Source organism: Microcaecilia unicolor, chromosome 4 (genome assembly GCF_901765095.1).
Source record: "Microcaecilia unicolor chromosome 4, aMicUni1.1, whole genome shotgun sequence".
Classification (NCBI taxonomy): domain Eukaryota; kingdom Metazoa; phylum Chordata; class Amphibia; order Gymnophiona; family Siphonopidae; genus Microcaecilia; species Microcaecilia unicolor.
In genome coordinates, this window is record NC_044034.1 from 349310819 (window position 1) to 349330752 (window position 19934).

At 48.9% G+C, this 19934-nt stretch overlaps 1 protein-coding gene across 3 annotated transcripts in view; it reads right to left on the reverse strand.

The window, feature by feature from the left end:
• Positions 1-9561: 9561 nt before the first annotated feature.
• The window catches only part of ERG (ETS transcription factor ERG), a 405992-nt gene continuing 395619 nt past the window's right edge, over positions 9562-19934 (reverse strand). For all 3 annotated transcript variants that reach the window (XM_030202231.1, XM_030202229.1, XM_030202230.1), the window contains 2 exons: positions 16222-16269; positions 9562-11694 (listed from right to left, as the gene is read on the reverse strand). In XM_030202231.1, the coding sequence (XP_030058091.1) occupies positions 11174-11694; positions 16222-16269 (569 nt within the window). In that variant the 3' untranslated portion in view covers positions 9562-11173. The remainder of the gene's footprint in view (positions 11695-16221; positions 16270-19934) is intronic.

The following is a 19934-nucleotide window of genomic DNA, read 5'->3' on the forward strand; positions in this document are numbered from 1 at the left end:
ATGCTAAGCATAAACTACCACGGGACGCCTCAGCGCTCTTTTAGCGCACGGTAGGTCCACTGCGCCTTAATAAAAGGGCCCCTGTGTTTGTTTACTTGGATAAAAAAATTAGAGGTTTGCCTATTATTGTGAATCTCTAATTATAAATCTGCATAGGTCCATGGACGGGTCATTTGCACCTGCCTCAGAGCAGGCGTCTGCTTTTCAGTGGGTAAGTTTTTAAAGCTGTACAAGTACCTATCCTGCTTATTTTCGAAGGAGAAGGGCGGCCATCTTCTGACACAAATCGGGAGATGGCCGCCCTTCTCTCAGGTGCGGCCAAATCGGCATAATCAAAAGCCAATTTTGGCCGCCCTCAACTGCAGTCCGTCGCAGAAGTGGCGAAAGTTTAAGGGGGCGTAGCGAAGGTGGGACGGGGGCGTGCTTAACACATGGCCGCCCTCAGCTGATAATGGAAAAAAGAAGGGCGGCCCCGACGAGCATTTGGCCAACTTTACTTGGTCCATTTATTTTCAGGACCAAGCTTCAAAAACGTGTCCAAATTGACCAGATGACCACCGGAGGGAATCGGGGATGACCTCCCCATACTCCCCCAGTGGTCACCAACCGCCTCCCACCCAAAAAAAAAAAATTATGAACATTTTTTGCCACCCTCTATGCCAGCCTGAAATGTCATACCCAGCTCCATGACAGCAGTATGCAGGTCCCTAGAGCAGTTTTAATGGGTGCAGTGCACTTCAGACAGGCGGACCCAGCCCCACCCCCACCCCCACCTGTTACGTTTGTGGAGGAAACAGTGAGCCCTCCAAAACCCCCCAAAAACCACTGTACCCACATGTAGGTGCCCCCCTTCACCCATAAGGGCTATGGTAGTGCTCTATAATTGTGAGGAGTGGGTTTTGGGGGGGATATGGGGGCTCAGCACCCAAGGGAAGGGAGCTATGTACCTGGGAACAATTAATAAAATCCACTGCAGTGCCCCCTAGGGTGCCAGGTTGGTGTCCTGCCATGTGAGGGGGACCAGTACACTACAAATGCTGGCTCCTCCCACGACCAAATGCCTTGGATTTGGCCGGGTTTGAGATGGCCGGCCTCGGTTTCCATTATCAGCGAAAACCGAGGTTGACCATCTCTAAGTCCAGCGATCTCAACATTTAGGTCGACCATTATCAGCAAAAACCGAAGCCAGCCATCTCTAAGTCCAGCGATCTCAACATTTAGGTTGACTAAATGTTGAGATTTGGCTGGCCCCAACCATATTATCGAAACGAAAGATGGCCACCCATCTTGTTCGATAATATGGGTGGCTCCGCCCCTTCTCGGAGCCGTCCCCGGAGATGGCCGCCCTTATGGATGGGCGGCCCCGTTCGATTATGCCCCTCCATGTTACCTTTATATTATAGGTGCAATATGTACGCTGATCTGCTTTCCCAGCCTAGGTGCTTTGCTGTAAAGATACTCTCCCTATAGGCAAACGTTTGCACCTTTAGCTACGCCAACACTGAGCAGAGGTTTTCCTGAGAAGGTTGTCATTGCACGTAACCAAAATTAAGGCTCAAGGCAGATAACAATGAAAAAGAAATTTAGCTAAATCCCAGAAAACACAAACAGTGATTAACCACCACCCCTCTCCCCCCCCCCCCCCCCCCAAAATTCAGAAAATTAGTTTCTTAGCAAATAATTTTCAATCAAGTGAGCTTTCAAAAAAACATCTAAAAGCATAACAACAGTCTATCTCTCTAAAAATATGAGGTAACCTATTCCAAGAATCAGGACATCTGCCTATAATACAGTAACACTAGTGGAACCATGCCTGTTTCCTCAACAATGAAACGGGCCCTAGGAAGGCTGTCATGTAAGCTTTTTTTCCTCTCTCCTCTGTCCTCCCCTCCATGTCCAGAGATTCTCCTCTTCCCTGCCCTCCCATCCGTGTCCCGCGATTCTCTCCTCTACTGTCCTCCCATCCCATCCATGTCCATCAATTCTCCTCTGCCCTGCCCTCCCCTTCCCTTCCTCCCCTTGATGTCCCGCGATTCTCTCCTCCCCTCGATTTGTACCTGATGGTTCTCCGGCTGGCTGGCGCTGGCTTCCGTTCCGTTCGTAACATCCCTCCTGACGTCAGCTCGCCTCCAGCGTTCCCTTCCCTCTCACTGTTCCGCCCTCTGACGTCATTACGTCTTGACGCGAGGGTGGGGCAATGAGGGGGAATGGAACGCTGGAGGCTGGCTGACGTCAGGAGATGTTACGAACCCAGGCAGTCAGACATGGAACGTTGGAGGTGCAAATTACTATATAGGATAGTAGATGACAGCAGATAAAGAGCTGTATGGTCCATCCAGTCTGCCCAACAAGATAAACTCATTACATATATGTAATTCTCCATATGTATACCTGGTCTTGATTTGTCCTTGCCATTTTCAGGGCATAGACCATAGAAGTCTGCCCAGCACTGTCCTTGTCCCCCTTCCCCTCCACTGCTAACTCCAGGCTTCGTTCCTTTTCTCACGCGGCACCTTATGCCTGGATCCTGGACCTATACGTCTAGCTCCATCTCTACCTGTTTTCAAATCTATGCTGAAAACCCACCTTTTCACTGCTGCTTTTGTCTCCTAGCCCTCATTTGCCCTCCCTTGTTCCTTCCTTCCTTCTCACCCAGTACTTCCCTCATCCGTAACTGTCTTGTCTGTCTGTGTTATTTAGATTGTAAGCTCTTTTGAGCAGGGACTGTCTCTTTGTGTCAGATGTTCAGCGCTGCGTGCGTCTGGTAGCGCTATACAAATGTTAATAATAATAATAAAATTTCTGAAGTTGTCGTCAAAGCCCCTGAAAAGCTCCACTGCAGCCCATCTAAATCCGTTCAGCCACGATCAGGGCACAGACTGTAGAAGTCTGTCTAGCACTGGCCTTGTTCTCCACCTTCGATCTTAGGGGTCCTTCTACTAAGGTTCGACAGGCCTATCATGGGCCTGTAAAAGGGCATTACCATGGGACGCGCTGAGGCAACCCTCGGTAGTTTGGCCAGCAGTGCGCGCTACTCCCATGGTAAAAAATATTTTTTATTTTTTGCCGCCGGAGGTGTATCTGGGTGCCCAAAGTAGTCGTGCCTGCGTTAATTGGGTACTACAGGCACATTACAATGTTGTACCCAATTAGCGCAGGACGGAGCAGTAAGGGCTCCCGGCGGTAATGGCCACTCGCTAATGGGGAAATTAGTGTGTGGTCATTAAAAAAAAGAAAAGATGACTATGGCCATTTTTTAGCCACGCTATAAAGTGGCCAGAGCGTGCGGCAAACCTACGTGCTAATTGCAGCGCCAGGCATTTCTAGCGCACCTTAGTAAAAGGACCCCTAAGTTTTGTAGTAGATTTTTGATGCGAAGAATTTGCTGGAATTGTTAAGTGGATTTCCTGAGATGAGTGTTAAAGGTTTAGCTAAAGAATACAGAGAAACTGATGTGGAAAGACATTCAGATGCTAAACCATGTACGATTTTGAAAATAAATGATAGGAATTTAAACTCAATTCTTGCCAGGGATGGCGAGAGGTGGGATGGGGGTGGGGGGTGGGGTCAAAATTGCCCGGGCCCAAGCTTCCAAGGGGGGCCTGGCACTGGGGTCGCTTTCTCTCTCCTGCTCCTGACAGAGTGGAGTTGAACGGGTAGATGTGAAGCATCTGTTTCACGCTTTCCAAAAATACTAGGACTAGGGGGCATGCGATGAAGCTACAATGTAGTAAATTTAAAACGAATCGGAGAAACGTTTTCTTCACTCAGCGTGTAATTAAACTCTGGAATTCGTTGCCAGAGAAATGTGGTAAAGGCGGTTAGCTTAGCGGAGTTTTAAAAAGGTTTGGACGGCTTCCTAAAGGAAAAGTCCATAGACCGTTATTAAATGGACTTGGGGAAAATCCACTATTTCTGGGATAAGCAGTATAAAATGTTTTGTACATTTTTGGGATCTTGCCGGGTATTTGTGACCTGGATTGGCCACTGTTGGAAACAGGATGCTGGGTTCGATGGACCTTTGGTCTTTCCCAGTATGGCAATACTTATGTACTTATCACAGCCCGACAGGAGCAGGAGAGAAAAAACTCCAGCGCCAGGCCCCCCTTGGAGGCTGGGGAGGACACGGAGGGGTAGGTTTTCCTCCAGTGCTGCTCTTCACTGTGCCCATTGCTTGCTAAGCGGCTGTTTTTCCTCTCAGGTGCACATGCTCGGTTTTGAAACTGAGCATGCCCTAAAAGAAAAAGCAGGGGCAGGCAATCGGCAGAGTGAAGAGCAGAGCTGGAGGAAGACCTTTTCTGCCTACGGGGACTCGGGATCCCCGCCAACCAAGGTATTTTAATTGCAGTTGCAGCTGCGATCCAGGGGGGGGGGGGGCGGCAGTGGTGGTGATTGTTGTGGGGGGGGGGGGTGGCAGCGGATAACGATTGTGGGGGGTGGCAGTGGCCCTGCCCTGGGCCCGGTTAAGTCTCTCGGCAGCTCTGATTCTTGCTTTTAAAGGGAGCCAATGCAACTTTAGGAGAAATGGGGTAGCAAGATCAGTTGATTTAACCCTCCCCCCCCCCCCCCCCCCCCAATCCCCAGATCAGTGTGGAAGCAGCATTCTGCACATTCTGGAGTCTTTGTAACTGGTGATCTGCAAGGCCTAGCAAAGCAATGTTGCAATAATCCAGTTTAACATGCATATTTTTGAAAATTCACCCAAATAGTAACATAGTAAATGACGGCAGAAAAAGACCTGCATGGTCCATCCAGTCTGCCCAACAAGATAAACTCATATGTGCTACTTTTTGTGTATACCTTACCTTGATTTGTACCTGTCCTTTTCAGGGCACAGACCATATAAGTCTGCCCAGCACTATCCCCGCCTCCCAACCACCAGCCCCGCCTCCCAGCACCGGCTCTGCCATCCAATCTCCGCTAAGCTCCTTCTGAACAGGATTCCTGTATGTTTATCCCACATACACAAATGTTTTCTGAATGCTGCAGATCACATGTAAATGCAAATAGTGACCCTGGGGTAATGCTACAGAACCTGTGTAAAGGCAAATAGTGACCCCAGGGGTAAGTTCCAAAGTGAAATAACACGTACCTTTGCTGTGAAGATCCAGCCAAGATACCATATGGCTCCAGAAAAAGGAGGACGGATTGAGCCAGCCGGGTTTTACTTCCATTGCTTCAAAGCAATGGAAGTAAAACCCGGCTGGCTCAATCCGTCCTCCTTTTCCTGGAGCCATATGGTAACCCTAGCCAAGACGCACAGTGAAAACTGAGGGGGCCAGCATTCAGCCTGTGGTGGTCCGAGAGTTTTTAGCCGCTGACAGCCACAGGCAAAATTAAGCACAGATATTCAATGCTGGACTATATCCTGGCACAGGCATTGATCAACTGGGGTCAGTTGCTGACCCGGAAGTTATGTGGGTACAGGTCATCAACAATACTTCCATTTCCAAGTGTATTTATTTCTTGATATACCACTCACTTGAAACAGCATCTGGGTAGTTTACAATAATAGTGAAAAAATAAAGGAAAGGAAAATAGAATATTGCAGGAGAGAAAACCCAGTCCTCGGTACACACCTAGGCACTAGTCAGGTTTTCAGGATACCTACCATGAATATGCATGAGATGGATTTACAGCCCTACCTCCATGGTATGCAAACTTATCTCATGCAAATTCATGGTGGGTATTGTGACAAGGCAAGCCCCAGAGACTCTCCAGTGAAGCAGTTGAGCCCATGAGTGAGGAGAGTAGTCCTAAAAAGATGGAAGATTCCCAGTCCTAGCAGGGGGAGCAAAGGCTGGAGGCAGGGTGAGCCTGTTACTCCCTTCCCCACTAGAGGGCGAGGGAAGGAAGAAGCTCAGTTTCCCTGGCTTATGCCATCAGTATATAATTCCCCCCAGCTGTGAGAAGGAGAGGCTCTCAGTCACCAGGAGAGAGGGGAGACGAATGGAGAGAGAGATTCCATGGAGTATGTGGAGGAAGGAAGTAGCCTGCCACTAGAGCTACCATGGAGTGGGAGAATTCAAAGGTTACCCTGCCCAGCACTTGAAGGCAGTGGAGGAGGCCACATCGGGCGTGGTGCTGAGAGGTGGGAGAAACTACCAACCAGTGTTGCCAGGTGGGCGGTTTTCCGCGACCCGCCGCGGGAAATTTTTGCCCGCGGCGGGTCGCGGTTTTTTGGGCTTGTTTTGGGGTCTTTCGGCGGTTTTTTAAGCGTTTTTTCGGGCCACGGGGGCGGGGCTAGTGGCGTTTTGGGCAGGGTTAGAGACGTTCTGGGCGTGGCCTTGACGGGGGAGGCGGGGTCGGTGACGGGAGAGGCGGGGCCGATGACGGCGGGGCGGGGTTGATGGCGGGGTGGGGGTGTCAGGGGCGGGGTTTGACTTTGGGCGGGATTTGGGCTGGTTTGGGTGGGGAAAAAATTTCCACCTGGCAACCCTACTGCCAACCCTGCTCCTTACAGGGTTCCCTCTGTGCTGTGAAAAGGCAGGTGATTTGTGGTATTGGTTTGATGTGCAAAGACTGTCCATGAAGATTTGTTCTGAACTGTTGTGCTATATTGGAAGTGTGCTGAACTTTACTAAACCCTTCTGAAGGAGGGGGGAAGGGAAAGCTAACGCCCTAATAGAAGACCTGAGCGTTTGCTGAGGGATTTTGGGACCTGGACTGTACCTTTTTTTCTTTTGAAGATTATCTTATGAGGACTGTACCTTTTCCTTTTGAAGACTATATTAAGAGGGCTGTAACCTTTTGTTTTGAAGAATACATTATGATTTTTGGTATGAAATTGCCTTGATAATAAAATACTTTGGCCCTGAGTCCCAGTATCAGCAGCATTCTGTCCTGGAACCCGGGGAGCCTGTAGGCTTGCTGGCTCCACCCGAGGAAGCGGACCCCCCCCCCCCCCCCCCTTTACAGTGTCCTGAAAACCTGACTGGCTAGGTGTGTCCCGAGGACTGGGTTGAGAAACCCTGGTATAGACTAAAAGTTGAAAAGATTTATCTGCTGTGAAATGCAAATCCTGTCCTTGTCCCTATTGTGCTATGACTGGCAGCCACATAGCTAAGCAGGCAATGGTAGGGCTGCCTTTCGTGTGGATCTATCTGTCTGCTTAGCTATACAGGGCCAACATGGAATATGACCCGTGCATACACAACTGTCTGCTCCATCCTGACGCTGCCTGTGGACCATGGTGTAGCCAAGGGTGGACCCGGGTGGGCCTAGGCCCACCCACTTTGGGCTCAGGCTCACCCAGTAGCAGCACACCTATGATGTGGCTGGCAGGGATCCCCAAGCCCCACCAACTGAAAACTCCCAACAACTGTTCCTCCTGCATACCATGTAAATAGCAGATCTTTGCCTGCAGTGACTGATACATACTGCTCGCACCAGCCCCACAGCCTTCCCTCTGATGTATTCCAGCCTATGCGGAAATAGGGAGTTGCATCAGTGGGAAGGCTGTGGGGCCAACATGAGCAGTGTGTATTAGTTGCTGCTCGCTGCTGGTGAAAATCTGCAATTTAAAAGGTATGCAGGGGAGGGGGGGATGTTTGAGAGACCATTTGGCATGCAGCTGAGAGAAAGAGAGACTAACCAGCTTATTTTTGAAGGAGAAGGGCGCCCATCTTCCGACACAAATCGGGAGATGGGCGCCCTTCTCCTAAGGGCATCCAAATTGGTATAATTGAAAGACGCTTTTGGCCAGCCTCAACTGCTTTCCATCGCAGGGACGGCCAAAGTTCAAGGGGGCATGTCGGCAGTGTACTGAAGGCGGGACTTGTGGTGGTAAATGGGAGCCCTCCAAAACCCACCAGAAACCCACTGTACCCACATGTAGGTGCCCCCCTTTACCCTTTAAGGGCTATGGTAGTGTTGTACAGTTGTGGGTAGTGGGGTTTAGGGGGGGTTGGGGGGCTCAGCACCCAAGGTAAGGGAGCTATACACCTGGGATTAATTTCTGAAGTCCACTGCAGTTTCCCCTAGGGTGCCCGGTTGGTGTCCTGGCATGTGAGGGGAACCGGTGCACTACAAATGCTTGCTCCTCCCCGACCAAATGGCTTGGATTTGGCCGGTTTTGAGATGGCCGGCCTTGGTTTCCATTATCGGCGAAAACAGAGGTTGACCATCTCTAAGTCCAGCGATCTCAACATTTAGGTCGACCATTTCTAAGGTTGACCTAAATGTTGAGATTTGGCCGGCCCTGACCATATTATCGAAACGAAAGATGGACGCCCATCTTGTTTGATAATACGGCTGGCTCCGCCCCTTCCCGGGGCCGTCCCCAGAGATGGGCGCCCTTAGAGGAGATGGGTGCCCCTGTTCGATTATGCCTCTCCAAATCACCTGTGGGAAAGGGTGAGGTTCTTCTGCCCACCCATCTTGGGCCCAGGCCCACCCAAAATTGGGTGTCTGGCTACGCCCCTGCCATAGACCCCTGGCACTAACTGATGATGCTGTGGTAGTCACAGCCAATATTTAGTGGAACTGCCCGGTTAAAGTGCCGCTGAATACCAGCTACTAGGAGGCTAAGGGGTTCTTTTACTAAGGTGCGCCAAAAAGTGGCCTGCGCTGGTATATATGCGTGTATTGGATGCACCTGCAAAAAAGGCGGGGGTTTTGGCCGAAAATGGACGTGCGGCAAAATAAAAATTGGCACACGTCCATTTTAGGCCCAAGACCTTACCGCCACCCATTGATCTAGTGGTAAGGTCTCACACGTTAATTGGGCGATAATGGTCTACGTGCATACAATGCCGATTACTGCCCGGTGAGCGCCATGGGCTGGAAAATAAAATATATTTTCTAGAGCGCTTAGTGGACGCACAAAAAAACTGAAATTACTGCCCGGGCCATGCGGTAGCCGGGCGATAGTTCAAAATTGATGCACATAGGACGCGCATAGGCGCCTATGCAGCTTAGTAAAAGGGCCCCTAAGCTTGGTTTAAAAGGGCAGGAGATGTTCCAGCCTGCTGAAACCATGCTGAATATTAACTTCTAAGTGTGTATTTTCTACGTATGCATGCAGTTATAAAATTACCCAAGAAAAGAAAGCCAAACAGTCCCAAAAAACATAAGCTTTGGAATGCTCTACCAAGATCCACCCGAACAATCATCGGCCTTTTGCCTTCAGGAAAGCACTGAAGACCCATCTCTTCAAGAAAGCCTACCCTAACGATTCAACTAATCTAAAGCCTGCCCACATGATTCTTATCGACTATTGTTATACATTGACCACGTTTCCCATGATCCTTTTTGCTATCCCATATCCATTCCTCTCCATCTTCCTACACCTACCTTCTAACGCTCATTTCCTTCTGCACCCAATTCCTCCTATGTTCAATTTACTTATCCGTTAACCCCATTAATATTGCGTTTACTACAAATTGCATATTCTTTTTTTACGACTTTGTAATTCTTCATATTGTTACTATGTAAGCCGCATTGAGCCTGCCATGTGTGGGAAAGCGCGGGGTACAAATGTAATAAATAAACAAACAAAAATCAAAACAAACAAACAAACAAAAAAACAGTGGCAATGACCAAACAGAACAAATCAGGTGATCCAATATCAGAATATCCTTTATTGTCAATCCTAGTCAAGTGAGTTGATATGGTCTTGACACGGGCCGTGTTTCAGCTCTATCAGCTGCATCAGGAGTCCACAAAAACTGCGAGTTAAATCCGGGCGACATCTATGGATACCTCGCAAAGCATTACTGTCATGATATTTTGGAGGCTTGTTCTCGCCTCCAATCTCCCCAATTACCCCCAGGAGCTTCATTTTGGTCCTGAAAATAAAATACACTATACACACTACAGAGTGTAGGTCAGAGATGCCATGCTAGGCCAAGCTTTCTTTATTAGATGTGGATCTGCATTCTAAGTACTAATATTTCATATTGTAAACATTAAGCATACAGAGTTATAATTCAAGGCCACGGTATTTTTCGATTGCCCTTCTCTTTGTGTCTTTGGTTGGCCGAGATCAACTCGTAGTGTATAAATGCATAAGTTACATAATTATATAAAAATGGAAAACAAAAAAATTAACATTGACTTGTATATTTCATTCTGACAAACGCACAGCGTTCGTGACTCATTTAAAGAAAAACTGATGCCCGCTTAATAAAAATTACTTAAGAAATGATCCGAGAATATGGCACTTGGGTGTCTCTTACCTTCAAATCAGAAAAAACATTAACTCCCCTCCTCTGTAGAAGTTGAGGTTCCACACATAGCTTTAACACATTAGATAATTCCAGTTGTACATTTATTTTTTTAAAGAGATGTTTTCTATTTAAATTTCCCTTTCTCTGCTTATCTAAATGTCATTGAAGTCCTCTACTACTTGGAACAGCAATGGAGGACACCGGTTCAATTGGTTACCCAACAAATTTCGCTGCCTCCAAAGAAGGTTTTCAAGTTACCGTTCCCCACCTTTAAAATAGCCCTTCTTTTGTATGTTCATACTAGTCTCCTGTCTGCTCCTCCTCGAATCAAATCAGGCCCTTGGCCTTTAGTCGTCCGCATACCCTTCTTCACGTTCTCGGTTCCACTGTATGGCTCATAGTCCCTGGAATACTGTTGAGAAATATGGCCGTTCTTCACAGTTTGCAAGAGCTGATAATACCTCTCTGTTAAATGGAGTGCGTTTCGAGTTCAACCGTGGAATCCACTTTGGCTTCAATTCAACAGCACTTGAAAGGTCTGCTCAAAACTTGTTCTGGCACGTTTTCATTTTCCAAAATAGAGATGGCTTCTTTCTGAGTCACCATTTACTATGATTTCTAGGTAGTCACTGCACAGTTATTTTGTTGCTGTAGTATAATCCTACTTTGAAGTTGTAGGACGTTAAAATTTTACTGAAAGCTCATGAAAAATGATTTCTACCTTTGGGTTCACCTTGGTCTCTTCTTGCTTTTAGCTAGAGCCGTCCATAATTTCTTGGTTGGTCCGAACACTTATGGTTACTTTACATTACATTTTTAACATATTTAACTTTGCTAGTAATACTTTCTCTTTCAATCAACTATTTTAATGAAGAGTTTATTTGGTATCTTTTCTCCCTGTCAGCTTTTCCCATAAGGCACTTAAAATTCATATTCTCCGATTAAGGTTCATCACCATTCACTGAGGATCGTGTTCTATACAGAAATGTCTCTCTTTGTTCATTTTAGTAGTAGGTGCCAAGGTGAGAAGGCATATGGCTAGCTGGAAGCCTGCTGTTTGGGTAAATAGTTCCAGTAGGTGAATTCCAGTATGGTGTTGGGGCCCCAAAAAAGCTGGAAGATGTCACTGGTAAAGCAGGAGGATGTGGAGACACAAAGTTCATCTTCTGAGGATGTGCATGGTAGGAACTCACATAGGGAAGATCAGATGGGTACTTGTACATGGAAGATTCTGGAGGGTGAGGCTGGAGGGCCTGAGCGATTCCATGGAAGTCAAACTTGTAAGCATAGCGTTTGCCATGGACTTTGGTCATGATATTTTTGTCATAGTAGTAGCGGAGAGCACGGCTTAGCTTGTCATAGTTCATGTTCGGTTTGCTCTTCCGTTCACCCCAGCGCCGGGCCACCTCGTCGGGGTCGGTCATCTTGAATTCACCATTGGTGCCTTCCCAGGTGATGCAGTTGGAATTTGAGCTATCAGAGAGAAGCTCCAACAGGAACTGCCACAGCTGAATCTGTCCACTGCCTGCAGGAGAAGAATGAAAAGAGAGCTGAGATAATGACCTTACAATTGGAAGTCTTGTCAGGTTCTCCAAAAGGCCTGCACAGTTCAGGCTCTGGTAAACACAGAGAGGCCGATATTCAAAGCGATTTAGCGGCAGGAACCTCTCCTACCCGCCTACATCACCTGTCACCGCCCAACTACGGATGTTCAGTTGCACTAAAGCGGGGAGTGCCACTGAATATTACCTCTGTCTGGTTCCAAAAAAAGTGGGCCAGTCAGGGGCGGGCCAAGGGGCAGCACTGGGGAGCAGCCAGGGCTTATGCGGGCGCTGGTAATATTCAGCCAAGGCCCGCATAAGTTAAGCGGGTGAAGTCAAGACACTTCAAAAGCTCTCCTAAATTCACCCGCTTATCTTTATGTGGGCCCAGGCTGAATGTCGGACCAGGAGGACCCACATTAAAAAAAAAGTTTCCCCCCCCCCCTCTCATGGCCCCTGACAACTTGTGTGACATTCTTATCCCCTTGGCAGATTCTGCTTTTTGCTTACTCTTCTTCAATTAGTTGTAACAGATAAGACAGAAACAACCTTGGCATACAACTGACCAATGATTTAAGCTCTACTTAAATCGGAAACTGGCACTGCATACTCTTTAATTACGACCACAAGTCACTATGGTGGTTGTAATGAAAGAGAATGAGCATAGGCGCCCCGTATAAGAGGCTTGGGGAGGCTAAGCCTCCCCAGCCCAACCCTGACCATCTTGTGTTTCTTCTGCTGCCTGCCGTGTCATTTTTACTGCACTGAAGAGTTCTGCCTCGGCACCGGCAATTCAGAGTCAGCCTTCTGCCAGCATCGGGGCTTTCTCTTCAGACATCTCACTCCCTCCCAGCTCTGCAGAAAAGAGGAAGTTACGTTAGAGTCCTGGACGCCCCTGAGGAGAAGGCCCAACGCTGGCAGAAGGCTGACTCTGAGTCTCTGAATTGCCGGTGCCGAGGCAGAACTCTTCAGTGCGAGACAGCAGGCAGCAGAAGAAACAGGGAGAAAGATGCAAGACTCCCAAAACGAGTGGAAGTGAGCCTTTGCAGCCCAGTAAGTAAACAAGGAAGCCAATTTGGTTAATGTGTTTCCCCAGCATGACATCCTCACTGTCTTCAGCCCAAACAAACTTTTGAGCTGCTGCATCCAGGTTGTTCTTGATTGTTGATCGTAACAAGGCTAAAGCTGGGGCACATGGAATCACATTTTAATGTCATCTCATTTGTAGGAATTAGCATTTTAGATACACAACTGGATTATTCTGTTTTTAGGCATGTTTCAGGGACAAGTGGTTTTATAGGTCAAAATAAAAATAAATATTTTTTTAATGCAGATCTCTTTTGTTTAAACATAACTAAATGGGCTATAAGCCCCTAATGGTGTATTAGGTTCTGCCCAGTGTAATATTTTTGGTACAGTAAAGTTCTGAGTGTGTTTTTCCACAAAGATGTGCATAGTGTTTTGCAGTTGAGCGATTATGGTTAGTATATGCTTTGAGCAATCACTTTATTCTTTGACATATGATACATATTTAATATCTAAATTTAATAAAAGTATTGTGACTTATTTTTATTTATTTTTTTTCTGTGTGTTATCAGACAATTATGGATTTAAGCTCCACCCCTGGCCCCATCCCTAACTCCACCCCCTTTAGCCTCCCCAAACAGTTGGGCCACCGACCGCCTATGAGTATGAGACTCACTTCCTCATTATGGAACTCACTTCCTCAGCCTCTCCGGTTGGAGAGAGCCTGTTCACTCTTCCCGACTCTAAGACCCACCTTTTCCAACTCGCATTTGATTCTTAGGGTTGTTTTCTGGCTGGATCCCGTGATGGGCAGAGCACTCTATTTATGTCTGAATTCTATGAGTTCTACTTGCTGTTGTGGCTGAGGGTTCCTTTTACGAAGGTGCGCTGAAAAATGGCTTAAGTCGTGTAGGCACGGGTTTTGAGCATGCGCCGATCCATTTTTCAGCGCGCCTGTAAAAAAGCCCTTTTTTTTAAACATTTTTGCCGAAAATGGACCTGCGGCAAAATGAAAATTACGGCGGCGCCATTTTGAGTCTGAGACCTTACCGCAAGCCATTGACCTAGCGGTAAAGTCTCTTCTTTCCCCTGAGTGTGTGAAGGACTGTCCTGGCCCTGAGGACGATACCCAGGGCCGCCGAGAGCCAGAGCTGGGCCCGGGACAAGGCCGCCCCCGGCCCCCCCACCTGAGGTCGTCGTCGTCGCCGCCGGGCCCCCCCACCTGAGGTCGCCGGGCCCCCTCCACCCGCTACCGGGCTGGGCCCTGAACTAACCTTAAACGCCTCCTTTCACCACCTTCGCAGCAAGCAGCAGCAGGGCAGACCTCTCCTTCCTTCCCTGCCCGCCCTCGCGGACGTTACGTCAGGCGAGGGCGGGACACGGAAGGAAGGAAGGAAGGAAGGCGTGGCCTGCCCTGCTGCTGCTTGCTGCGAAGGAAAGGAGGCGTTTAAGGTTAGTTCCGAGAGCGACGTAGGGCGGGCCTGACTGTGGTGGCGCCGGGCCCCCTCCGGAGGCCCGGGGACTTTTGTCCCCCCTTTCCCCCCCTCTCGGCGGCCCTGACGATACCCCATGCCTGGCTCACTGCAGTATTACATCAGAAGATTGTGAGGGCAGCATGCACACACAGGTTCACATGTGGATTCCTGTCCTCTCTAATTTTCAATAGGTCATTAATTAATGGGGATATGCACAGGGTAAAACTGTTCATTCTCAGCTGGGGAATTTACTCTGTTTTTCAGCCTTTATTTTGGCTTGTTTGAGCTATTCATTTTCATGTACCACGAGGCTGCTCTTAGAGGTTGCAGTAGCCATTTTGAGGCTGGGGCAGTTACAGGCAGGAGCGAGTGGACATCGCTCCTGCTTTTAGGACCCCCCTAGACCACCAGGGATATCCAAGGTAGGCCTGGGGGGGGGGGGAGGGAGGCCTAAGGAGGGTGGGGGATTGGGAGCATGGTCAGGGGCTGTAATTGTCCTTGGGAGGCAGAGGGGATCAGGATTTGGGGGGGTAAAGAAGGGGAACTCAGAGAGGGTGAGGGCAACTGGTTCCCTTATATAAGTCCCGGCCAGTATTCATACAGGGCCTGCGTAAGTATCTTATTTATTGACTGATTGCTTGATTGATTTGTGACATTTATATCCCGCATTATCCCAAAGAAGTTTGAGTTCAATGTGGCTTACAATAAACAGTATAGGATACATAACCAAGAATAATACATAAGAAAGTAATTTGTTGTAAGAATCCAATTTTACAATACAGTATCATAAACATACTGGGATTTATTTTTTGTTACATTTGTACCCTGCGCTTTCCCACTCATGGCAGGCTCAATGCGGCATACATGGGGCAATGGAGGGTTAAGTGACTTGACCAGAGTCACAAGGAGCTGCCTGTGCCTGAAGTGGGAATCGAACTCAGTTCCTAAGGACCAAAGTCTACCATCCTAACCATGTGGCCGCGCAGGCTTCTGCTTCTGTGAGTCTGACGTCCTGCACGTACGTGCAGGACGTCAGACTCACAGAAACAGAAGCCTGCGCAGCCTTCTACATGGAATGTTGCTAGTGGAATAGCAACATACCATGTAGAATCTCCAATAGTAGCCACATTCCATGTAGAATCTCCAATAGTAGCAACATTCCATGTTGAATCTCCAATAGTATCTATTTTATTTTTGTTACATTTGTACCCTGCGCTTTCCCACTCATGGCAGGCTCAATGCGGCAGGCAATGGAGGGTTAAGTGACTTGCCCAGAGTCACAAGGAGCTGCCTGTGCTGGGAATCAAACTCATTTCCTCAGCTCCCCAGGACCAAAGTCCACCACCCTAACCACTAGACCACTCCTCCACTATAGCTATGGATGTTTAACATTTAGAAAATCTATTATGAATGAGAAATTGTACATGAAGCAAAGAGAAAGTTAATGGTAAATAGAGTAATAACCAGTTCAGGCATTGGAGCCGACTCTGTGGGTGCTGTGGGTGCTTGAGCACCCTCAATATTGAGAAAACCCATTGTATGTGTCCAAGGAGGGGTTATTTTCATTGGGCTTAGCACCCCCAATAATTTTGAAAAGTTGGCTCCTATGAGTTCAGGTAATAATTAGTTGTTTGAGATATGGTTGTTCTTTGTGAGGGTTTGTTTGAATAGGAATGATTTGACGATTTTGCAGAATCTAGCATATTCCTGTATATTTCTTATTTGGGTGGTAAGGAGTTTCTTCCACCATTTGGTTCCTAGGTAAGTTTCTTATGCGGGTCCCCAGCTGAATATTGGCCAGGACCTACCTAAGATCCGTCAGCCAACATGGCTGTGCCTGGACATGACCCAGTATTGAATATTTCTACCCATATTTCTAACCGCTGCCAGCTGAATATTGACTGGCATATGAGTAAATAAATCCTAATAAATAAATATGTTTAAGACAAAAATAATATACCCTAGGAAGCAAAACAGGAAACTAGTGGAAGTGTAGAAGAAGGTCCTTACCTGGATTTGCAAGCCGACTGCTGGTTGGTCCAAGAATTTGATAGGGATCTATTCAATTGTGAAAAAAAAAAGTATAAAATATAAATGTTTTTCATTCCCTGAAAGCCCATAAATTTCACATGAACAGAAATCCACATTGGCTTACTAGAACTATTCATTAATGATCTGCTGCGTTAGGGTTGCATTGAGTAGCAAAGATGTCTGGGCTTCACAGGTCATGACTGCAGGGGCGTAGCTACGTGGGGCCATGGGGGCATGGGTCCCCACAGATTACGCCCTGGCCCCCTCTACATTTTACCCCTCCCCCCACCGCCCACCCCCCGCCCTGCCGTCGCATCAGGTACCTTGTTTGCTGGCGGGGGTCCCCAAACCCCGCCAGCCGAAGAGGCTTCTTCAGCGCCGGTCGACTCCGGTGCCTTCGTTGTGTGATCATCTGTTTCTGATGCCTTACGTCCTGCACCGTGCATGTCACCCCGTGCAGGATGTAAGGCGTCAGAAACAGATGATCGCACAACGAAGGCGCTGGAGTCAACCGGTGCTGAAGAAGACTCTTTGCTGGCGGGGATTGGGGATCCCCTGCCAGCAAACAAGGTACCTGATGCGGCGGCAATGCAGGGGGCAGGTGGGCGGCGGTGGCTGATGGGGGTTTTTTGCGGTTGCGGCGGCGGCAGCGGGGGAGGCGGCTAAACAGTACCCCCCACCTCGGGCTCTGGCCCCCCCTCCTGCCAAGGTCTGGCTACGCCCCTGCATGACTGCACAAATAAAGATCAATCTTGAATTAGCCGAGTGTACTTTAAAAATCATAGACACCAGATGAAGATGACGGAAATCAGAGGTCAAATAGATTTGCCCTGTTCAAGGGGTCTGAGGTGATCAGATTCAAGACAGATACACATGAACTGAGGCTTGATGGATTTTGCCCAGGCTTTTCGGCCAGTAGTAAAGCACTCTTTGTGCAGTACAGTGGTAGCAGTAGGTAGGCCTAACTGATGGCAGATCAAAACCTGTATGGTCCAGGGGCGTAGCCAGACTTCGGTGGGAGGGGGGGTCCAGAGCCCGAGGTGAGGGGGCACATTTTAGGCACCCCCCCCCCCCCGGCGCCGACGACCTTCTCGCTCCCCTCCCACCGCCAACCAGCCGTTGCCGTGGCCCACCTTTGCTGGCGGGGAACCCCCAACCCCCGCCAGCTGAGGGCCTCTTCTTCCTTCGTTCTGTTTATGAGTCTGACGTCCTGCACGGATGTCAGACTCCAAAACAGAACGAAGGAAGAAGAGGACCTCGGCTAGCGGGGGTTGGGGTCCCCCGCCAGCAAAGGCAGGCCGCAGCGGGAGGGGGGGGTCGAGAGGGTCATCAGCAGGGGGGTCCAGGGCCAAATCTACAGAGGCCCAGGCCCTCATGGCCCCAAGTAGCTACGCCCCTGGTATGGTCCATCCAGATCCATCCGGTCTGCCCAACAGTCATTATTAATTTGTTATTGAACGAACAATCCAATAGTATTATTACAACATTTTACTTGCTAAGTTCTACTTTATGATCATCTTCCCCTCTCCCACTGAGATATACAACACCTGCATTCATAGCATACAATATGAATGTGGCATAAAATACACACACTTGATCCTGATCTGTTCTTGCCACTTTCAGGGCTCAGACCGTAAAAGTCGGCCTGGCCCTACTTCCCAATTACTGGAGTTGCCGTTGAAACCCACTCCAGCCCGTCTGTCTCGCCATATACAGGACACAGACCGTAGATGTTCGTCCGGCACTGGCCTCACTTCCCCACTGCTGGAACTGTTATCTAAGCACCATTCCTGCCCATCATAGATACTACTACTACTACTTAACATTTCTAGAGCGCTACTAGGGTTACGCAGCGCTGTACAAATTAATAACTAAGGACGGTCCCTGCTCAGAAGAGCTTACAATCTAAAGGACGAAATGTCAAGTTGGGGTAGTCTAGATTTCCTGAGTAGAGGTGTTGTGATTAGGTGCCGAAAGCGACATTGAAGAAGTGGGCTTTGAGCAATGATTTGAAGATGGGTAGGGAGGGGGCCTGGTGTATGGGCTCAGGGAGTTTGTTCCAAGCATGGGGTGAGGCGAGGCAGAAAGGGCGGAGCCTACAGTTGGCGGTGGTGGAGAAAGGTACTGAAAGGAGGTATTTGTCTTGAGAGCGGAGGTTATAGGTAGGGACGTAAGGGGAGATGAGGGTAGAGAGGTAAGGAGGGGCTGCAGAACGAGTGCATTTGTAGGTTAGTAGGAGAAGCTTGAACCGTATGCGGTATCTGATCGGAAGCCAGTGAAGTGACTTGAGGAGAGGGGTGATATGAGTATATCGGTCAAGGCGGAAGATAAGACGTGCAGCAGAGTTCTGGATGGACTGAAGTGGGGATAGGTGGCTAAGTGGGAGGCCGGTGAGGAGTAGGTTGCAGTAGTCAATGCGAGAGGTAATGAGAGAGTGGATGAGAGTTCGGGTGGTGTGCTCAGAGAGGAAGGGGCAAATTTTGCTAATGTTGTAGAGGAAGAAGCTAATGTTGTAGAGGTCTTGGCTATCTGCTGGATATGCGCAGAGAAGGAGAGGGAGGAGTCGAAGATGACACCGAGGTTGCGGGCAGATGAGACGGGGACGATGAGGGTGTTATCAACTGAGATAGAGAGTGAAGGGAGAGGAGAAGTGGGTTTGGGTGGGAAAACAATAAGTTCAGTCTTGGCCATGTTCAGTTTCAGGTGGCGGTTGGACATCCAGGCAGCAATGTCGGATAAGCAGGCCGATACTTTGGCCTGGGTTTCCGCAGTGATGTTGATGTTGATGTGTTACGTTTTATTTTGATACGATCCTCTTTCTATTTTTGTCTCCGCTCTCCACCACCTCTACAGGGAGGGTCTTCCACGCCTCCACCACCCTCTCCGTGAAAAAGTATTTCCTGATGCTCCTCCTAAAATCCCGTAAGCTCAATTTATGTCCTCTAGTTTTTCTGCTTCTCTGCCTCTGAAAAAGATTTGTTTGTAGACTGATAGTGTTCAAGTATTTAAACATCTGTATCGTATTTCCTCTATTCCTTCTTTCCTTTAGGATATACATATTTAGGTCGTCAAGTCTCTTCTCATACATCTCTTGGTGCAATCCTGTAATCATTTTTGTCGCCTTCCTCTGAACTGTTTCAAGTCTTCTTATGCCTTAGCAGGGGCGTAGCCAGACCCAGTGGCGTACCAAGGGGGGGGGGGGGGGGGGGCTCCGCTGGGGGGGTGCCGCGGCGTGCGCCTGTCGGCTGCGAGCTCAAATCGCTACGCTAAATTCTCTCGTTCGCTGCAGCTCCCTCCCTCTACCCTGGAACAGGTTACTTCCTGTTCCGGGGCAGAGGGAGGGAGCTGCAGCGAACAAGAGAATTTAGAGTAGCGAACTCACAGCTGAGAGGTGCGCGCCGCAGCACCCCCTCCCCCAGTGGCGTGCACCCGGGGGGGGGGGGCGCACTGCACCCGGGGGAGGCGCATCGGCGATCCGCCCCGGGTGTCGTCGAGGCTAGGAACGCCACTGGCCAGACCTCGAGTTGAGAGGGAGCCAGAGCTCAAAGTGAGGGGACACATTTTGGTCACCCTCCCTGCCCCCCCCCCCCCCCGCCTTGCCGCCCCCCCCCCCCCCACCGCGTTGCTGTCCCCACCCACTGCCGCCACTACTGTTGCTGCTGCTACTGCACGTACCTTGGCTGTTGGGGATC